This window comes from Rattus norvegicus, chromosome 6, assembly GCF_021556685.1.
Source record: "Rattus norvegicus strain SHRSP/BbbUtx chromosome 6, alternate assembly SHRSP_T2T, whole genome shotgun sequence".
NCBI classification, from domain to species: domain Eukaryota; kingdom Metazoa; phylum Chordata; class Mammalia; order Rodentia; family Muridae; genus Rattus; species Rattus norvegicus.
This window is the reverse complement of record NC_141539.1, coordinates 96802973-96822149: the sequence shown is the minus strand read 5'-3', so window position 1 is coordinate 96822149 and position 19177 is coordinate 96802973. Positions and strand designations below refer to the sequence as shown.

Below are 19177 nucleotides of genomic sequence, written 5' to 3'. Positions count from 1 at the left end.
TGAAGTCAGTTCATTTCTTAGGCTTCTGGAAAGGAAAGACCAAGGGTCAGCATCCAGTCTGAGAGATCTCTCCAGGAAAAGTAACACCAGCAAGTGTCACTTCACCCTATACAGAAGGGGCTTGTAAGACCTGTACTTCAGCAGAAAATGAATAAAACTAAACAGAAAACACGTGGTTCTAAACTAAGTGGAGAGCTGGTCCCCCAGCCATGCTTATTTAGCACCAACAGTACCTCGACAGAAGGATGTTGCAATTCTGAGCTCTCCGACCATCAATCACTGACAGCTCTTTGACTTTAAGTTTGGAACTCAGTGCGTCATCAATGGCATCTGCTTCTTTCTGGAAAGAACACAAGAGACATCCATCAAAGTCAAATGTGGACAGTCAGGCTCCTAACACAACTTTTCTTCCACATTCTCTGTACACACACACACACACACACACACACACACACACACACACACAGACACACACACACACGAACTGAGCTGAGCTGATGAGGCAATGTTCTGAAGGTGGTGCAATCAAAACGAAGGCCACTCTCTACTTGGCAGAGACAACACAAAGCTGACCACCCACATTTGAAAAAGCATTATTAAGAAGAACAAAGAGTCTCCAAGTGGAAGATGTTAAACGTGCATAAATTATCGGTGCGTGATGCTGTTCTTTTGTTCCTCAAATCTCAATGAACAGCAGACAGAAGAACTGTCACTGTGAATCAAGCTCAGCAGAGCCTTGCCATTAATGGTCCAGTCATTTATGGGGTCCATTCATCCGAGAACCATTTGCAACCCTTAGCAGTCAAGAAAGTTGAGAAATAACCCCCAAACACCTTCATGTGTAACGGGAAGTCCCCCAACGCTGTTGTTTCCCAAGCCTGACAGGAGGGCAATAGAAGGGGGGCAGTTGAGATCTGTTCAGTTACCTGAATTAACAATTGAACACTACTTGCTTATTTCAGTCATTCATGATGGCCAGATACAACTAAGATGGACCAGGCATAAAGCAATTAGATGCAATATGAGGTTTGAGGTGAGAACGTAGGCTAACTTGGTAAGTAGCCAACTTGGTTAGGGGCTATTAAAAATGCACTATGACATTTAAAAAATATAGAGAAACCAGACAGCTTTTGAATTGTGTCACAGTTCAGGAAGCAGAGGCGGTATGAATGAATAACAGAGAACCATGGGGCTAAACGCAAAGGTCTCTTTCTTGTGCTGGGATTTCAGAAACACCTTGAGGCAGTCCAGAAAGAGTTGAATCCCAGAGAGGAATTACCTAGTCACTGAATTACATTATCTAAGGAGACAATCAAGGGATTTCAAGCTTACAGTGAGCCAAAGAGCTGTGTTAAGTAAGGGTTATACAGTAGCTTACTTACCTGCTTGGAGTTATTGTTCACAAAGAACTCCTACAGCACGGCAGAGGCATAGAAAAAGCAAATCAGATACATGCAATTCAGAAACCACAGCAGCAAACAGGGAAAGTCAAAGCAGTCAAGGACATTGGTGGAGCAGGGCAAGAGGGCAGGAGATGTTTCCTGCCCTTGAAGTCCTTAGCACAAGTGAGCCAGTCTGGCTGAAGATACAGTGGAGATTGCAGTGTAAGAGAACAGGTGGCATTTGCTACACACCATTTCAAGTGCGAGCAAATCAAATGCAGGAAGGAAAGGGCTCGGAAGGACACGGAATAATAATTCTTTAAAACAACCACTGGACTCCCACTTATTTAATGTGGTGCATGCATGATTGAGAGTGTGGCTGTGTACGTGTGTGTGCACATGTGAATCTGGGCAGGAGCATGTGTATGTCTATATAAGCACACAAACACACATGATGCTCAAAACAAAGGCACATACACACATTAGGCAAGTACTCTACCACTGAGCTATATTCCCAGCCACCATGTTGAAATTTTCACTTGAAGATTATCAATTAGATTCATCATCTTGACTGAACAATTGCATTGTTAGAGGAAATGTGCTTCTCTTTGGTGGAAATATCGGTCTTCTTGCATCATAAGGAAAAGTTAAGAAAAAACAGTGTGTCACCCACAGGAGTGACACCAACACTAGTGCCCCTTCCTAGAGGGTACAAACCATGGCTGCAGGTGCTGTGTGGAGGGGTGAGGAAAAGCAGAGCATAAAAACCGAGAAGCCACTGATGCAGTTATCAGTGGCCATGTCCCAGGGGTTCAAGCATGTCAAGGCTGTTCAAGCAGACAAGGCCAATAGCTTTTTCTTGAAAGAAGTTTTAGAGAAGTCTTCAAGTAAAGACGGAAAGAAGAGCTAATGGTATGTTATGAGAAAGTGGCAGCCTCTCCTGCATACTTTTTAAGGCAGGAGAGAAAAGCGTCGGTGTGCAAAACACATTGCAGCTTTCAGGCCAACAGTGTGTACAACTAGCATTTGCTCAGCAGATTCCTTAAGGTCTCCCTGGTCTCGGCAGCACTGCCAAGGCCAATTTTACACAGATGAACTGTTTCACATAATTCTTCTGGTGGGAAACTGAATGCCCCCACCTCCTGGTCTGCCTATACAAGGAGGCCTGCTTCTCTGGAAAGGCATTTCAAAAGCAAGCTGATAACCACAACTTTTCTTCTGCCTGATATCCCTGTTTTCTTTTGCCCATTATGACTCAGACTTTCTACTGTGAAGCTCTTTAGGACTCTTCTAATAAAAACAGTTTTAAAGGCAGAAGACTGTGGTGCAAACAAAGACTATGAGGGCAACTTAAGCAAAGAGAAAAGTACTACTTTAAATAGACCCCGCTCTCACTGGCTTCTCTTCAAAAGAGAAATTTTTATGAAGCTTTTTGGAAACTCAGGTTATACCTTAAATTCATTCACACTGTTGAGAAACGAAGCCGATTTGACCTCTGGAACAGCAGTCTGTGGAATCAGGCAGTTGTGGTTTACTGGGTTTATGTCCTGGGATGGACCGGTCTATCTAGCCATTACTAGGGTGAGGGTTAAATGTAATGGCCCTCAGATTAAAATTCCTATGCAGTGCCTGACACATCTTTATGAGCCAACATTTAGAAGCAAACAGGACATAATTATTTTAGCTTTTGAACTGACAGGTCACACCCCGCACCCTGGTCTTCCTTTGACTGGGTCTGTAGAGCGGCTGGTCCATCTGTAACTTTGAACAGCAATATGCATGGCAGCTAGTCGCTAAATGGTCCAGCTTATCTTTCCAGGGAGACTGAAGAACGCCATGAGGGCTTGGCAACTGTTAGCCTTAAGACAGGACTTCTTTGAAGACCCAGTAATTAACACAGTACAAATGAAATCACAAATGGGATGGTTTCATTAGGCAGGGCACACTAGACATTATGAAACTCCCAGGCTCACGTCAAGCATGCAAGATTCTGTTTAAAGCCTATTCCCTTGGAGATCAAAAGGGAATGAATATATATATAAGCTTGGAATAGAACTAGGAGGTCGGTATTTGAATTTTCAGGGACCAATGCTTGTGAACTACTATAAACTATTCTGCAATGAAATGATGGCTCAACCTTGCATAGAAAATGAATGGATTTTAATCCTTTCCAATTCAAATATATACTAATATTTATATACAATCCTTATTTGATAATTCTTACTGTAGACCTTCAAACTACTTAAAAACTATGTTTATTTTTTTTCATTTGTGTATGTGTGTGTGGGTGTGGTGTGTGTGTATGCGAGAGTGTGTGCACATCCATGACATAGCATATGCCTGGAGTTAGAAGACAACTGTGGAAGTCTAGAGGCTCCTCCCATATAGGTTTGAACTCAAGGCCATTAGACTTGGTGTTACTTTACCTACTGAACCATCTCCCCAGCCCTACACTTAAATAAATAAGCAAATACAGCAATAATAGGCTTTGCAGTTTTTCTTGTCTTTTGGTGCTAAGACTAAAAGCCATGCTGACTGAGAGCTGGAGACACAGTTCTGTGAGAGAGCGCTCGCTTTGAATGCATGAAGTCAGAGATTTCTCCAGCATTGCAAAGCAAAGCAAACTGACATAGTTGAAGAAGGGGACAAAACTGTCTTATGACTTTTCAATGTGAAAATTAGATGCAAAAACTAACTTGAGTGTAAGAAAAAAAAGGAAAAAGTCTTTGACTATTCTTAAGAAATCTGTAGATCTGGCTGAATATTCCAAATATTCAGGACTTAAAATGTTACACTCTAGCATTGGAGTTAGAGAATGGAGCCTGGCCCAGTAGCTTTCTTTTGTTCCCTAAATCAAAGGATGATGGCTTTGGAACGTTACACTGTGCGGGGATCTTAGGCTTCTGAAGGAAGTGCTGTCCTCAGGCAAAGGACAAGGCAGAGAGAGACACCGAAGACTTGAAGATTTCCTTTAGCAAACATAGTGTCTTCAGCTCATTTCCCTCTATCTAACTGTAGATAGAAATGAACTGATGGCGTGTCAGGACGAGATTTCCCATTACAGATGTGAGGATTATTCAACTGCATCTCCATAAAACTATCACACAGCATCTGATGTTATGTATTAAACTAGTCTCTTGGGGCTGACCTGGAGAGCATGTGTAATGTAGTTCCAATGAGGAAAAGGTCTTGAGATTCAAGGAATTGACTTTCAAATGAACTTGTGGAACATGCACAGGGGAATAGCTGCGTGCTATTACACTCCACTTCGTGGGAGGCATGGGCTCGCACAGTTGGCTCTCTATATCTTTAATGCATGCACTTAAAACAAATCCCACCCTCTACAGCCTGGTGGTGTCCCAGGTGGGAGAACAAAGAGAAGCGAGAACCCAGCAGTCTGTGTCCCGAGAGTACAGGATCTGCAATATATGACTGTGGCCTTCTTCCTAGAGCTGGGGTGAGATTAAATAAGGAAATGACTACAAAAGCTCCGTGAGCACTAAAGTTTACGGTTGATGAGAATAAAAACTGTTTATATCACACCCAGTACCAGAAACATAACCAGTTCCCAATAGCAACCACCATCTTGGTCCATATGGCAGTTACTTATGGTTTATCACATCTCTGCCTTGTACTATAATTATATCGTGAGCTCGTGTAAAGGTTGAATGAATTTGAATCATCTTTGACATAGTTTATATCTAAAGGAGACAAACTAAATACCTGATGTGAATGACAGAATAGCATATAAGCTTATAAATATAGGCAAATGTATATATTTATGTAGGTGTGTGCATATATATACATGAATGCACGCATTCCCAAAGTGTCACTCCGTATTTAAATTATGTCAAAATCAGGCTCTGGTGGTCCTATCAGACGCCTGTGGTGTGATGTGTGTGTGTTCCTCTGAATGCCTGAAAATTCATCTACACAAACAAATGGCTGAAGTCCAGAGTTAGACAAGTTTCATAACTCTGGAGGAAGAAAGAGCCACCATAGAAGAAGATGGGTTCTTGGTATTCATTTGGTACTAGAAATAAGGGCAGTTGAGTTTAAGTGTGGTGATATTTGCATATTGTGTTGCCACGCCTGGAATGAACACACACAGGTCTTTGATGCTGTAGTTCTGGGATGAGGGGATAGCCTCATTTACTCTGACCTACATATTCCAATTAAGATGCCTGTAGCCTTTCCTTTCCTGACTCTCAACAATGTAAACGCAATGAAGGGGCTCAAGTTACCCTCATTTGGGAAATAAATTGATGGTTTATCTTCTATTTTTATACCAGAGTGGGAATATTTAAAATGCTCAAGAGGCGTGGTATGCTGAAATTGTCTTCTGAAAGTAGTGCTGGGAATATGGTTGATAACCCGCCCTCACCCGTCCCCCAGTGTTAAGAAGAACTGAAATGTTCTGGTCTATCCTGTCAGGGATGAGTACTGATTACTTAAACAGTGCTGGTTGCTAGGAAACGGTTACTCCGTTGAAGAGCTTTCTGCAATTGTCTCTCCCAGAACTCTTGAAAACTGTCCATATATTTGTCCCAGAGCATTTTGGCAGCATCCTCCTGCACTTTCTGCTGAAAGCCGGTTAATTATGAGGCTTGTAAACTTGGGCCTCTCAACCACCTGCCTTCATCACAAATGCAACCCACATGCTCAGACTTGAATAGAACCATGTGGAATACTTGCTGCTTTCCCTCCATTTAATACGCTTTTCTACGTTTCCAAACCTTCGCCTCAGACAACCTGGGGTGTCAAAGAAATGGGACTTGTATCCAGATCACAAGATGACTTGAATTACATGGAAATCCAGGGGCCTCTTTCCGAGGACACCAGAGAGAGAAGGAGGACACAGAAGCCAATCAGGAATGAAGTGGGCAGAGTAGCTGTAGGACACAGGCTCTGGGCACACCTTTGTTTGTTCTTTGAAACATAAGGTGCACTGTTCTCTGAACGACCCCTCACCTCCCTTTCTGTCACCTTCCCTAGCTTGGCGCATACAACACTGAGCATGGCATCTTTTTACTTATGAATCGGACTGGGTGAGGGCTTCTGTTTTAGGGCTAATAGCATCATGGCAGGCAACGGACTTTATTTTCCTAGTCTACTGAACCATCATAAAAAGGCCTGCACAGACACTCTCCCTCTCTCACAGCAGAATCCTCTGGTGAATAACACCCTGTCTCTCACGCAAATACATTAGAAACCATCTTGAAAAGAAATTCCCGGCTTCTTTCTTCTCCAGCCTCTGTCCATCTCTTCTTTGGTGCCTTTCTGAGGAGCTAAGCCAAGGAAGCAGACCAGGATACCTGCTGCTTATTTAAGGATGCTCTATCCTGCTCATTACTCACACAGGAGTGGCCACCAGGGCAGCTCTCAGGAGACCCCTGTGCACTCACTCGTTGGCCCATCTAAAGGCAGTGTGCCTATTCACAGGGCTTCTCCTTTGGCCTACCTTAAGATCCTTTCTCTCCATACTCCTGGGCTCAGTTTCCCTTCTCCAGGGCTCTGACTGATTTTGCCTTTTATCTTTTCTTTGTTTCCCAAATTCTCTACACCCAGCTACCCTGTTCTAACTTTCTGCCTACACTTGAGACCTTTGGAGAAAGCCCTCTAGAGCAACAAGAGAGTCTACACAAATGTGACCAGAGCTCATACTAGGAGGCCACCTACCAGGGCCCATGTGTGTATGCAGGCAATAGGCACACACCATGTTCTGGCTACCACTGTGGAAGGACAGTAGTAGCTTTTCTGGCTCTACTGGTATCATTACCACCTTCACACTTGCTCAGCTCGCACAACCATACTAGTGAGTCTACAATGTTCATGACGTTTGGGGAAGACTCCTCCGTAGATTCTACTTAGCTGCCAAATTATAGTTCTTACCAAACTCTAAACTTCTAAAGAGTCTGTCTAGTCCAAAAAGCATTTTTCCTCTGAGACTAACCATTTGATATTTCTGTTAACTCTGACAGCCCAGCATGGTTTCTGAAACAAATACTGCAAGGGGACACTGTCTTTCCTATGGATTCATTTTGAGTATGAACAGATAACATATAGTGCTGTCTATACATACATAAAGAAGATGTAGATGCACTACGGTAGGAAGCTTCTCCAACAAGAGTCCACATGCCTTCAAGTGGTCCACATGCATTGATAGGCCACAGGACATGCAATGCAGCTATGCTGCTTTGCAGAACACCTTGGGGAGACCAAACAGCATGGCTCCAACGCACTCATGCACCTTGGTTTCAGCAGATGGCCCAGGGACCATGCATAAGAACACAGTACTTTGGGGCATCTGGAGGGCTCATGTTGTTACCTGCTGTCTTTGGTAGGCAGAGAATGTTCTTTCTAGGTCTTCAAGGTCTAGAATTTTGAAGACTTTTGTATCATCGATTTCAGTCCATACTGTTCCTTCCAATTTGTTCTAGAAACAGTAAGTTAACAAGTTCCATGACTGGCAGTCACACAGAAAAAAGAATATGTTTTTATTTTAGAAGTACTACTACCTCAAATTTATAATTCTATAGGATGCTCCAGTGAGCTGGTTTGAAGCAATGTGTAATTTTTACAGAAACATTATTAACTAACACAGGAGCTAGGGCATCCACACTAGATGGTCAAGCTACCCAGCAGCAGGGATGTTTCACCTCTGAGGATACAGAGCTGCAGATGCCATCCACTAATCCACTAATGGGAACAAATGGCTTACCTCAGGCAACTTGGACCAGTTGAAGGATTTCAGGGCATTGGTGGGCTGGGGAATATTTTTCTTCTTGAGTGTCAGACTCACTGGAGCACCAGGAGGTGGCAGGATTCCTCCTAAGGGAGGAGGCCCTGGGGGAGGAGGAGGACCCCCAGGAGGGAGGGGAGGTGGTGGAGGAGGAAGTGCTCCACCTGAAAGGAGAGGGGGTGGTGGGGGAGGGAGAAGAGAGCCCAACCCAGAGGGAGGAAAGGGTCCTCCTGGGGCTCCTGGTGAGGGTCCTCCTGGGACTGAGGCACAGACGGCCCTCTGAAATGAGAAGACCAAGAAGAGTCAACTGAAGAAAATCCATGGAATGACTTTAAGAATCTAATCTTGTTGAAGGAATGTGCAACAAAACACCCATAATTTTGAGGACATGGTTTTCAAGGGTGGATAGATCTTGACCCTCATGTTTTTGGACACATAGGGGCCTGTCCCTGGAGGCTTTGTACCTCTCATTTCTTGCACCATCCCATGGTTTGGTTTTATGGCGTCCCTTTTCTAAGAAGCTAATGTGGTCTTTCTTTGTTCTTAGGACAATATTGGTGTCTCAGGATGTTAGTGGTTCGAGTCCACACTACTGAGATCAACTGTGAAACTGTCAGATCTCATCCCTGTAGCAGTACTGTCTATTTTAGCATTAGGCCTGGGGTACAGGAGGGTCTTGGTCCCCGTGTAGGCAGGAGGCAGGTTTCGGCCCTCACCCTGTTGAGCTCGTGGAGCTGCGCCGTGAGGTCTGCCACCTGCTGCTTAACCTGCTTGTGCTCAGTGGTCTCCTTCTCCAGCTTCTCCTTCATCTTGTTTAAGGTCTGCATCATTTCTTCCTTCTCTTGGGTCTTGGCATCACATTCTCTCTCTTTCTTCTCCAGCTTCTGTTGTAGCTCATTGTGCTCTGTACAAGAGAACAACAGGACATGAAAACTGAGTTGTCAGAGAGAAGCATTTTCTTAAAAAAAAAAAAAAAAAGTGGGCTGAGGACGACGTAGAAGCTGTGGTCAGACTGACCCAGGTATCATTCTTCTTCTCCACTGAGGGACAACTCAGAGTTAAACAGTGCCCGTGCTGGGAAAAGGCCTCATACAACTACTTTAGTAACTACATTTTGGGAAAGACTAAAGAAGAGATCTTAAAGCCATGGTTCTAAAAATGAAAAACAAAACAAAACAAAAAACAGTTTGATCAACTTCTCATGAAAAATGGTGCCTTAATTCTGAGTCCTGTCATATTGGTGGCCTACCAGCCATGATTATTGAAAAGAAGGCCCCTTCTCACATATTAGAAATGGCTCAGGGAGAAGCCCAGCTCTGGGAGATGAAATTTATTGGCTTGTTTCCTGCTAGCAGGAGAAGGGTTCTGTGCTCCAACAGAGAGCTGCTAGCAGGCCTAGTGTGCGCTGTGAAGCTGAGTTACACCCCAGCCTTCCTGCAAGGCTACCTCAACTACTCTGTGATTCTGGCAAGAGATTACCAAAACTAGTAAAAGCAAATGTTACTGTCTCCATATCCACTATCTTCAGGGTAACAGTACTGATTAGGCATGGGAACCACAGGACTGAGAGGACACAAAGTGGCTCTCAGGTGTGGTTTAATAATTTCCTTGGGTGTGGAAGGGTCAGTCAGGGTCAGAGGACGAGGAAGGAGACAGAAGGAGGCATCTCATTCAGTGTAATGACATGCATTTTGCCAAGGAATATAAAGCTTTGGGAGGAGTGATGGGTTTCGGGAATGAGAAATAGTGAGAGTTAGGCTGCAGGTTCTTATTTCACATGCTTGCCCTCAAAGCCTCTTCTTTTTATGTCAACAAATGCACTAGCGATACTGCCCACTGGGACTAAGCCTCTTACTGTCTCTTTCTGAGGTTCCCTCTTCTATGGCTCTCCAAACTGGAGTTTACAGGAAGGTGTGAGCCATGAAAATCCTTGAGTTTTGCCAGCATTCAAATAAAAAGAAGCTCCAATCATGTCTACCACTACACTGATGCCTGACTCCTGGTTCACATCTAATTCTATTTCCTTCTTTTATTTCCTCTTCATTCATCACTGACAGTTAAGAGATTCGGGACATTCCTTCCCCAGTTTCATCATTAGTCTTTGACAAGTCTGGCTATGTCTCAGATGCAGTGAGAGCTCTTAACAATTTAAGACCTCTGGCCAAACCCCTCTGCAACCAATCTATAAGGTAGGCAGGGGTGGGGGTGGGCTGGGATAGGGGGCAGGGCTTAGGAACCAGTTGGAACAAGTTCCTTGATGGTCCTGAGGTAATGGCAGGTTTGGGAAGTGCCAGCCTGAAAACTGTCTCCCAAACTGGCATCATTTACTATCCATCCACCAAGGCTTTATTGACACCTTCTCAGAGCCCTGGGCTCCATATTCTTCTCCCTCAAATATATTCTCCAACTTTAGGTCCAAACAGCTTCCTGTCTCCTCCTCTGACGCTGTCAATAATGCAATCTAACTTTGCCAGCTGAAGCTTCCAGAAAAGAACTCATCCAATCTATAATTTCTCTTCTCTTCTGTTTGACTATAACTTCACTCACCACCCCATTCTTCTCCCTGACCTTGGAGATTTTCTCCTGTGCCACCCTACCCCGAACCCTGTAATGGCTGCTGTGTAGTTAGTATGTGCGACACTATGCTAACTTTCCGTTTATTTCAATTTTAATTTATTTTTCACTGTCCATGTTGTGAAAGAGGAGATCACAGGGAAGAAGGTGGGGGTCAGACTCCCACTGAGGGCCAGTAAAATTGAAAATACCAGAGACACTAAGGTATCCCCTGAATGTATGGCTGGATGACCCAAAATCTCATGTCCCAAATGCTCTCAACTGTAAGTTCACATCTACACACACTAGAGAGCATTCTTAAACATCCACTCACCAACTGCCCTCACTGGCTTTTGGTAGCTGTGGTAAATAGCAGGACAACAGCAGCCTAGGGCACATTTTATCTTATACTTCCAGGTCTTAAAGTCATTGAGGGAAGACAACACAGGAACTTGAGTAGGAGTCTGAAGCAAAAAGCTTGCTCTGGAGGTCACAGTCAGCTACGTTTCTTACACAGTCCTGGCCTACCAGCCTAAGGATGGCGTGGCCCAGGGTGGGCGGGGCCCTCATACATCAATTATCAACCAAGAAAATGTTTAAAGACATGCCCACAGGCCACTCTGATCAGGACAATCCCTAAATGGAGACGGCCTCAGATGACTCTGGGTTGTGTCAGGTGGGCAGCTGAAGCTAACAAGAGGATGGACTGCACGCTCCTTCATCTAATTATTCTCTTTGTCCTGGTCTTAGTGCTTCTCTGCTTTCCGTCCACAGTGGGTTCTGGGATGTATACTCAAGATTCCTTGAGAGCAACGTGGGTGAATAACAGCCACAGGGAGAGCATCGGCCACAGGGACAGTTACCTTTCCACTACCTCTAGCGGCTCTGAGGAAATGGGATGTGAGAAAAAGGAGTGCTCAGGCCACCTCTTGGCCACTTGTTTCAGGACAGCAGATCCTGGATGACTGTGGCTGTATTTCCCCAGCTCTGACTAAATGACTCTGACAAGTGGAAGGGAGTCCATCATCCATGGTGAGGTGTGGGGGAGTGTGGTTGCTTTCTCAAAGGTGACTTTATTGCTAAGCTTCTGAAGGAGGGAAGCGGCAAGCTGTATGCTTCTGTGAGTGGCGGCACCAGGAGGAACATAAATGTCTTTCCCATCAGAGGCTGAGAACATCAAAAGCATATTCCACTACCACTAGTGGCTGGCCTGCTAGCACCCATAACACATATCTACAGCAGACATTAGTTTTCTACCTGGTTTATCTTCCTGTGACTGCTGTCACATTATGGCCATGGAGAGAACTGCTGGTACCAAGGTGCCTAAGCTTTTGTCCTAGGACTCTGAAGAAACCCAAACCTTCTTGCTGTATTTGCTCAAACCCTAAACACTGTAAGTGAAGCGCGGCTGTGAGGTGGGGGCTTGCATGCTCAGTGGTTTTAAAGAAATCTTAATTAATGAATTCTTTAAAAAAAAAAAAACTTGAGTGTGTGTGTGTGTGTGTGTGTGTGTGTGTGTGTGTGTGTGTGTGCATGCATGCAAAGGGCACACGCTGAGGGCAGAAGTAAGAATCGGTGTTCTCCAGCCTTCCATTCTGTGGGTCCTGGGGATCCAACTCAGGCTGTCAGACTTGGCAGCAAGGCCTTTACCTACAGAGCCATGGTAGGACCCTTAAAGAAAGGACCCACAACTTTAATCTTTGTTTTCAATTATAAGTTCTAAACAGCAAATGTTACAATCTTTTCTAAAGTTACTTACCAAATATAAAACTAAAGGATGGATTCTTGGGAATAGCAAGAACACTAAGTGGTTTGATTTTTAAAAGTCAATGTAAAATGCCCTAAGGTGTGAAAACCGAAAGGCTACTTGAGGCACCGGAGTGAGTCTGGAACCTTATTTCGATCTCTCTAGCACCCAGGTCTCCTAAGCAGCTTCACCGCCGCCAGGGCCGCTTACCTTTCCTCATCTTCTCTGCTTGCTCTTTCCATTGCTTAACTTCGTTTTCATTAACCAGCCTGTAGAACAGATAAAGGCAAACTCGTTACAGAAAACAAAACGTGTGCATTGCCAGACATGGTCTCCCTGGGCACACAAGCGGTGTACTGCACAGAGTCCTTGGGAGAAACCAGGGAAACCCAGATGTCACTTAGATGGAGTCATATGTACGTGAACTCATTTTGACCCCAGAACAAATTTTGACCTTCATCTCCCTCCGATGTTATGTGAGGTAGGACAAACTGAGTACCTTTCGCACCCTCATTGTCTCACAGGCAGCAAGATGAGAGGCACTCACATTCTTACGACGTTCTTAATATTAAAGTTTTCCAGAGGTGTGGAGTCGGGGTCTTGTCCTTTGTCATTCTGGATAACTATCTGCTGTATGATTCTGTCTAGCAGCAGCCAGTACTGGACTGTGTTACCACTCCTCTTGTCTGAAAAGGAAGGGAGGGATAGAAAGCCATGTTCCAGCTGTTTGTAAACTAGGATGGATTGCTGTCCACAGTAGGCCTGCACCCTTTAGAGCCCCAGACCCGATCAGGGGCACTCTCCATGTGTTGTAAGGCATGCATTTACTCTGAAACCATTTTGTTTTGAGGATTTCATGACTGCCCTTAATCTGTAAGGAAACAAACACTGGAGAGCCACAAAGCTGAGGCTTAGGGTCCCTGGTTATGCCCCAATCCGGTTAGTACTGCTGAGAATGCAGAGCGCTTTGGACACTGTCCCACGTCTCCATGGCACCCACGCCATCAGGGCACTCACAAGGCATCTGCAGGCAATGGTGCAGAATGGACATGAAGTGGGGGTAGGCTTCGCTGTGGGTGAGCCTCCTCCTGGTCAGCTCAAACATCTGAGTGGCGCTTTTTGTGTCTATGTGAACCTAGTTTGTAGGAAAAACAAAGTCGGATCAAACATCCAATTGCTTGGTTCTCCCGATAAAGGAAGATGCAAATACAATCGAACCCTGCCATCTAGGTGACAGGACAGGACGTTGACTCTGCTCTCGGGTTGCACTGGTCCCCGCCAACTCAGACCATGCATTTCAAGAGGCCACTTGAAATGTCACACCAGAACCATTATGAGAATACATACCAGTTCAAATCTTTTGGCAAATTCTAGTTCATCTTCATTTCGGAGCATTTCAAAAAAGTCTAAGTGCCTGAAAGGAAATTGAACAAAAATGACTAAGAGTGGGAAATCGAAAGAACACATGCAGAGAGGGCTCAGGATGGTTGAGTGTAGCTCCAGGCACACTGAGGTGGTGTCCTTACTTAGGAGGTAGCTACAGGGTTGGCTCAAGCCCAGGCTGACTGCACAGAGTGCCTGTCTCACAAAGCAAAGGCAGGAGACTCGGTGAGCAGTGAGTAACAGCTATAACATGTAAGGTGCCAGGGCTGACCCTCAGCCGAGAAGAAAAACAAGAAAGAGCCTTGCTGGTTTCTAGTGCTATTTCCTAAAGAAACACAGCAACAAAACTTGAATGCCTTTGCTTAAACAGAGTTTTTCTAATGAGTTAAATGAAATCATCAGAGGAAAAAGTGTGATAATTACCCAGTAGGTAATTATCAAATGAATAGATGCTTTACCAAATCTAAAAAAATGTCCAGATTCCTCTTGCCAACCGTTTTCATGGAAAACAAGGTCATATACCCATACCTGGCTTGCTGGCTTGCATTTGGCTTGGTGGTGAGTTACAGATCAGAAAAATAGTCATATCATTATTTATTTGTGCAAATTTTTACTAACTCCTTACTCTGGGTTCTACTTTCCAGAGATGATGGGGACAAACACAAAATGGTAAGGGGGATGGAAGCACAGGGAAGGGGAAGAAGTGGATAGCAGCTGGGGTGCTCTCTGTAGATAACAAGTGACCAGAGCCCTGGTGGAAGGGCGTTTAAAGACACACCACGGAGGGGTCCCAGGGCAAGAGTGGAGAAGGGCATGCTGGGGTGTGTGGATGAGGGAGGTGGTGGTGACTGTAAGCATCTCAAAGCTACTGGGGATACCTTAGAAATGGCTGCAAACGGACACTACAGAATGCCTGTTAGCATCAGTGAACAACTTCACAAGCCTGAGAGTTAGCCAGTCCTCACGACAGGACGAGAGGCTGTCATTGCCCTTACCGCCATTTTTATACGTATTAAAAACAGTGAAGTTCAGTGAGTGATTTCAGCAGGACAGATTTGGGCTGCACGAAGCTTTCTATATGCCACGCTGCTTTCCTCAGGGACAAAGTTCACCAAAGATCATAAGGATCTGAAGTGACAGGCTGTACGAGCTGCTGATGTGACAGGCAAGCTGGAAGCAGCCCGTGGGCTGGCACTTCTCCTGGCACTGCACCACCCTCTCAGGCTGTAACAGGGGGGCTTACCTGTCTAGTGTTGAATTCTCATGTTCCCTTAATTTATCTATAACAGGCTGAATTCCTAGCATCAGAAATTCGTAGCGAAGATGGAGTCTGAAGTCCAAACTCTCCTGAAAGTAAGAGGACGACACAACACACATTTACGGTTTTCCAACTGCGCAGCCACCGTGTCGGGAAAGCGTTCTTTGACGCATGTGTGCAGGGCTGCCGCGCAGGCTTCTTACCACTCCGGCTCCCTGGCTCAGCACTGCATTGATGAACGACATGATGGCAGTCTTGAGACTCACTTCATCCCGATAGCGCCCAGTGCTTTTATCCAAGTCGTTGATTAACGTCTGTCAGTGATACAAGTAGAAAAATAAGGGTCTAAAACACTGCCAAACCCACCTATGCTCATTTTAAGAAATGTTATTTTTAATGCTTGGAGGTTGATATTTTTGGTCAGAATTACACTGATTCACAGAATTCAGGTTTTCACAGGAAGTATATACAAAGTGCAGGAAACACTGCTTCCTTATCCCCATCTGAGTGAAGATATGAGGACAGAATCTCACTGTTAGTTTTGATCCTAAATGAAGAATAGTAACCTGTAGATTTTTCAGGGACCCTGTGTTCAGTGTATTCAAGAGATGGGAGCTTTCTACATAAGACACAGGATGCCAACACAGGTTTTTTTGTTTTAAATGTATTTTATTAAATGTATTCACTTTTATTGTGTTAGTGTGTTGTCTGCATGTAAGTATGTGCACCATGTGTGTGCTTGGTGCCCACAGAGGTCAGGAGAAGTCCCCAGATCTCCTGCAACTGGAATTGATGGGTGGTTGTGAAATCACCACATAGGCGCTGATGCTGCACCTGGGCCCTCTATAAAGGCAACAGGTACTCCAGGCCCCGCGCCACAGTTTTAAGTTCAGTAAATCTCAGACCCCAGACTGAACACCTGCAGACAGCATATTCTAGTTTCTGGTTCTTGAGCCTAAGAAGGAGGGAATGTTTGGGGACGAAGTGTGAACGCTCACTACTGGGGCAACAATCAAGTAATCCACCTCAGGGCCAGCAAAGGTACCAGTTTACTTAAAGACAAGAGGGGGAGTGAGAGTGCCTGGGGGCCTACCTGGAAGCGGGTTCTCTCGCTGGCATACTTCTGATAGTGCAGCATAGCCTGCAGAACTTTCTTGTGGCCCCCAGGAACCAGGCACACAGCGCCCAGGATTTCCAGCACGGCCACCTTTGTTTTAATGTTCTCTGTGCTCAGACTCTGAGCAATTACATTAATACTCTCAGAATGAGCCAGGACGTGGGCCCGGCCTTGAGAGTTGTTCATTAGTGCCTTTATACAGCCAATGAGGGAGGTATGTATCCGAGACTCGGAGGTCTCATAGTCCATGGTCTTCAGAAAGTTGAGAATACATGACAGGCCATCCAAGTCGATGAATCTGGTTACAAACCTGTCAGGAAGAGAGGTGATCAGATTTGTCCCTTTGTGCTCTTGTAACCATCCCTGATAGAAAAGCCCAGGGGAAAGGAAGTAGACTCACTTCCTGAAGAACCCAAAGGCTTCCATCAATGAGGCCTTTGTCACTCTTTGGCTCTTCCATGGCACGGACCCAACAGCCTGTCTAACGAGACTGTTAGAAAGGACCCCCATCGGAGGCACGTGTACTTCAGCTGCTACAGCGAACCAACCAAATGATCATATCTTCACACAAAGCCAGGTGTAGCAGCCGCTTAGCATATATATCTTTCCCTCCTCTTCCTGGCATTGGGGATTGAACTCACACTTGCTAAGTGCTGCCATTGAGCTACAGCCCCATCCCTAGACTCTCTCCTGTGCTCTGCTAAAAGTCATCTGCGGATCTGAGTCACTGCAGCATATCCTTGCAGCGTATTCTGGTGGATTGGCCCTAACCATGGCCACTGTAAGTCAAAGAGCAGCATCTTTCAATCCTACTGCTCATCAGATAAATGGGCTTTTATTCCTAGGTGTTTTACAGCAAAACCCTCCTTTTATATGACACGCTACTGGAATCCTAATATATAAAACCTGTTAAGAGCCAAGGCCTTATACTGTGAATTAATTTTATCACTATTATAACCTTTACTGTGGCTGATGAGGATTCGCAGTGCATGTGTGCGTGTGAAAGGCCCTGACCAGTGCAGAGATAATACACCCTGCTTCCCTGACTACCCAAGGAGCTTCCACACTCTCTCCAGGTACCCCTCAGCTTGTGAGAGTTCATGATGGGCCAAGAAAGGGCGGAGTTCGTCGTCATGACTGGATGACCCCTGTCAAATACTTGCTCAGTGCGCGGTGCGCGGTGCATGTTTATAGGCTTGCACTTTATTACTAAATACAGCATACATATATAACTCCACCCAACCACGTGACCCTTTACTTATGGCACTAGTGTTAGTGAAATGTACCTGTAAGAAGACCCCCAACACCTCACGAGTTCTGGAGACCTTAGTGGGCAGTCATGGTGTAGGAAGGACAGAGTGGAAATGGTTACCAGAGATAATTCACTCCTTGCTAGAACCCATCCATCCATCTTCCTTCCTTCCTCCCTTCCTTCCTTCCTTCCTTCCTTCCTTCCTTAAGAATGTTTAGTGCCAGGAACATAGTAATGTTTATTCCTATACTTATCAAGGATTGATGAGTCTAATGATTTTTGTTAAAGATTTATTTATATGAGTACACTGTAGCTGTCCTCAGACACACCAGAAGAGGGCATCAGATCCCATTACAGCTGGTTGCGGGGCACCATGTGGTTGCTGGGAACTCACCTCAGGTCCTCTGGGAGAGCAGTCATAACCACTGAGCCACCTCTCCAGCCTGCATCTTTATTTTTATAACAGTTTTACTGTCACGCAGTTCACATTCCATGAAATTCATTGATTTAAAGAGCACAGTTCAGTGGTCAAAAACCATCCCATAGTCTGTGTTTTAGTTACCTATCTGACAGCTGATGGGGATATGGGTTATTCCTACTATTTTATTAAAAAGCTATTTTGCATAAGACTGATAATGAACATTTGTGCACAAGTGTTTAGGGCCAGCCCTCAGTTTCCTGTCTATACACCTAGGAGGCCAGCTGCTGGGTCATGTGACAACACTATGTTTAACGCTGAGGGACTAGCTGCCCTACTACAGTCCCAAATGGCTGCATTCACATTCCCAAGAGCAATGACTAATGGTTGTGACACCCTGTGCTCTAGCATTCTCTCTCCTCTCTCTGCTTCTCCTGCCTCCTCCTTTAAAAATGTCCATCGTAGGCACCATCTGCATCTCTTTTAAAAGGAAAGCACTTATCAAACGCTCAGTGATCAAAGTAGCTACCCATGGTTCTGTTATATGCTTTTAAATTTTAACAGTCCCAGCAAAGTTTGACCATTGCAGTAAACAGGAGAGGGCAGGGAGAGGAGGGAAGGATGGAGGGAGAAAGGGAGAGAGGGAGGGAAGGAAAGAAAGAGAGAGGTAGAGGGGGAGGGAAGGAGGGATGGAGAAAAGAAGAGAGGGAGAAAGGGAGGGAAAGAGAGAAAGAGGGAGGGAGGGAAAAAAGGAGGGAGAAAGGGAGAGGGGAAGGAGGGAAAGAGAGAGGGAGAGGGAGGGAAGGAAGGAAGGAAGGAGGGAGAAAGGGAGAGAGGGAGGGAAGGAAAGAAAGAGAGGTGAAGGGATAGGGAAGGAATGGGTGCTGTGCTACCCAAGGAAAGGCACCTCATGGGCTTTGTCCTCAGTGCTGTCTTTAGACTCTCGATGGTTTTACTCCTCTCTTCTTCTTCTTCCTTCTCTAAAGCCAGCAGAGATTTTCTCTACAAAAGAAAACAGAAGTTACTTCACTATTACCAGGGTGTCTCTCTCTCTCTCTCTCTCTCTCTCTCTCTCTCTCTCTCTCTCTCTCTCTCACACACACACACACACACACACACACACACACACACACACAATGCCAAGAGCTACTAAGGCAGTGCCTCTCCAGCTGCCTGACGTGGCAGGTCTGAGGAAGCCTGGGATGCCTAAAATTTCCAGGCAATGTTGATGCTGCAGGAACAAGACTCTAGATAAGCAGATCGTAGTGATGTTTTTTATTTACCTATTGTTCGTCTGTGTGTGGTACTACATATATGTATATATC

General features: G+C 45.1%; 1 protein-coding gene across 10 annotated transcripts in view; it reads right to left on the bottom strand.

Annotated features, from left to right (window-relative positions):
• The window catches only part of Daam1 (dishevelled associated activator of morphogenesis 1), a 160577-nt gene that overhangs the window by 28182 nt on the left and 113218 nt on the right, over positions 1 to 19177 (bottom strand). For 5 of the 10 annotated variants that reach the window (XM_087553227.1, NM_001433961.1, NM_001433960.1 and 2 more), the window contains 13 exons: positions 18760 to 18854; positions 16159 to 16492; positions 15269 to 15379; positions 15051 to 15154; positions 13772 to 13838; positions 13442 to 13559; positions 12972 to 13110; positions 12635 to 12693; positions 8841 to 9028; positions 8104 to 8403; positions 7711 to 7818; positions 1383 to 1412; positions 234 to 340 (listed from right to left, as the gene is read on the bottom strand). In XM_087553227.1, coding sequence (XP_087409353.1) covers positions 234 to 340; positions 1383 to 1412; positions 7711 to 7818; positions 8104 to 8403; positions 8841 to 9028; positions 12635 to 12693; positions 12972 to 13110; positions 13442 to 13559; positions 13772 to 13838; positions 15051 to 15154; positions 15269 to 15379; positions 16159 to 16492; positions 18760 to 18854 — 1760 coding nt within the window. The remainder of the gene's footprint in view (positions 1 to 233; positions 341 to 1382; positions 1413 to 7710; positions 7819 to 8103; positions 8404 to 8840; positions 9029 to 12634; positions 12694 to 12971; positions 13111 to 13441; positions 13560 to 13771; positions 13839 to 15050; positions 15155 to 15268; positions 15380 to 16158; positions 16493 to 18759; positions 18855 to 19177) is intronic. The other 5 variants (XM_087553229.1, NM_001433964.1, NM_001433963.1 and 2 more) reach the window with 2 other exon arrangements.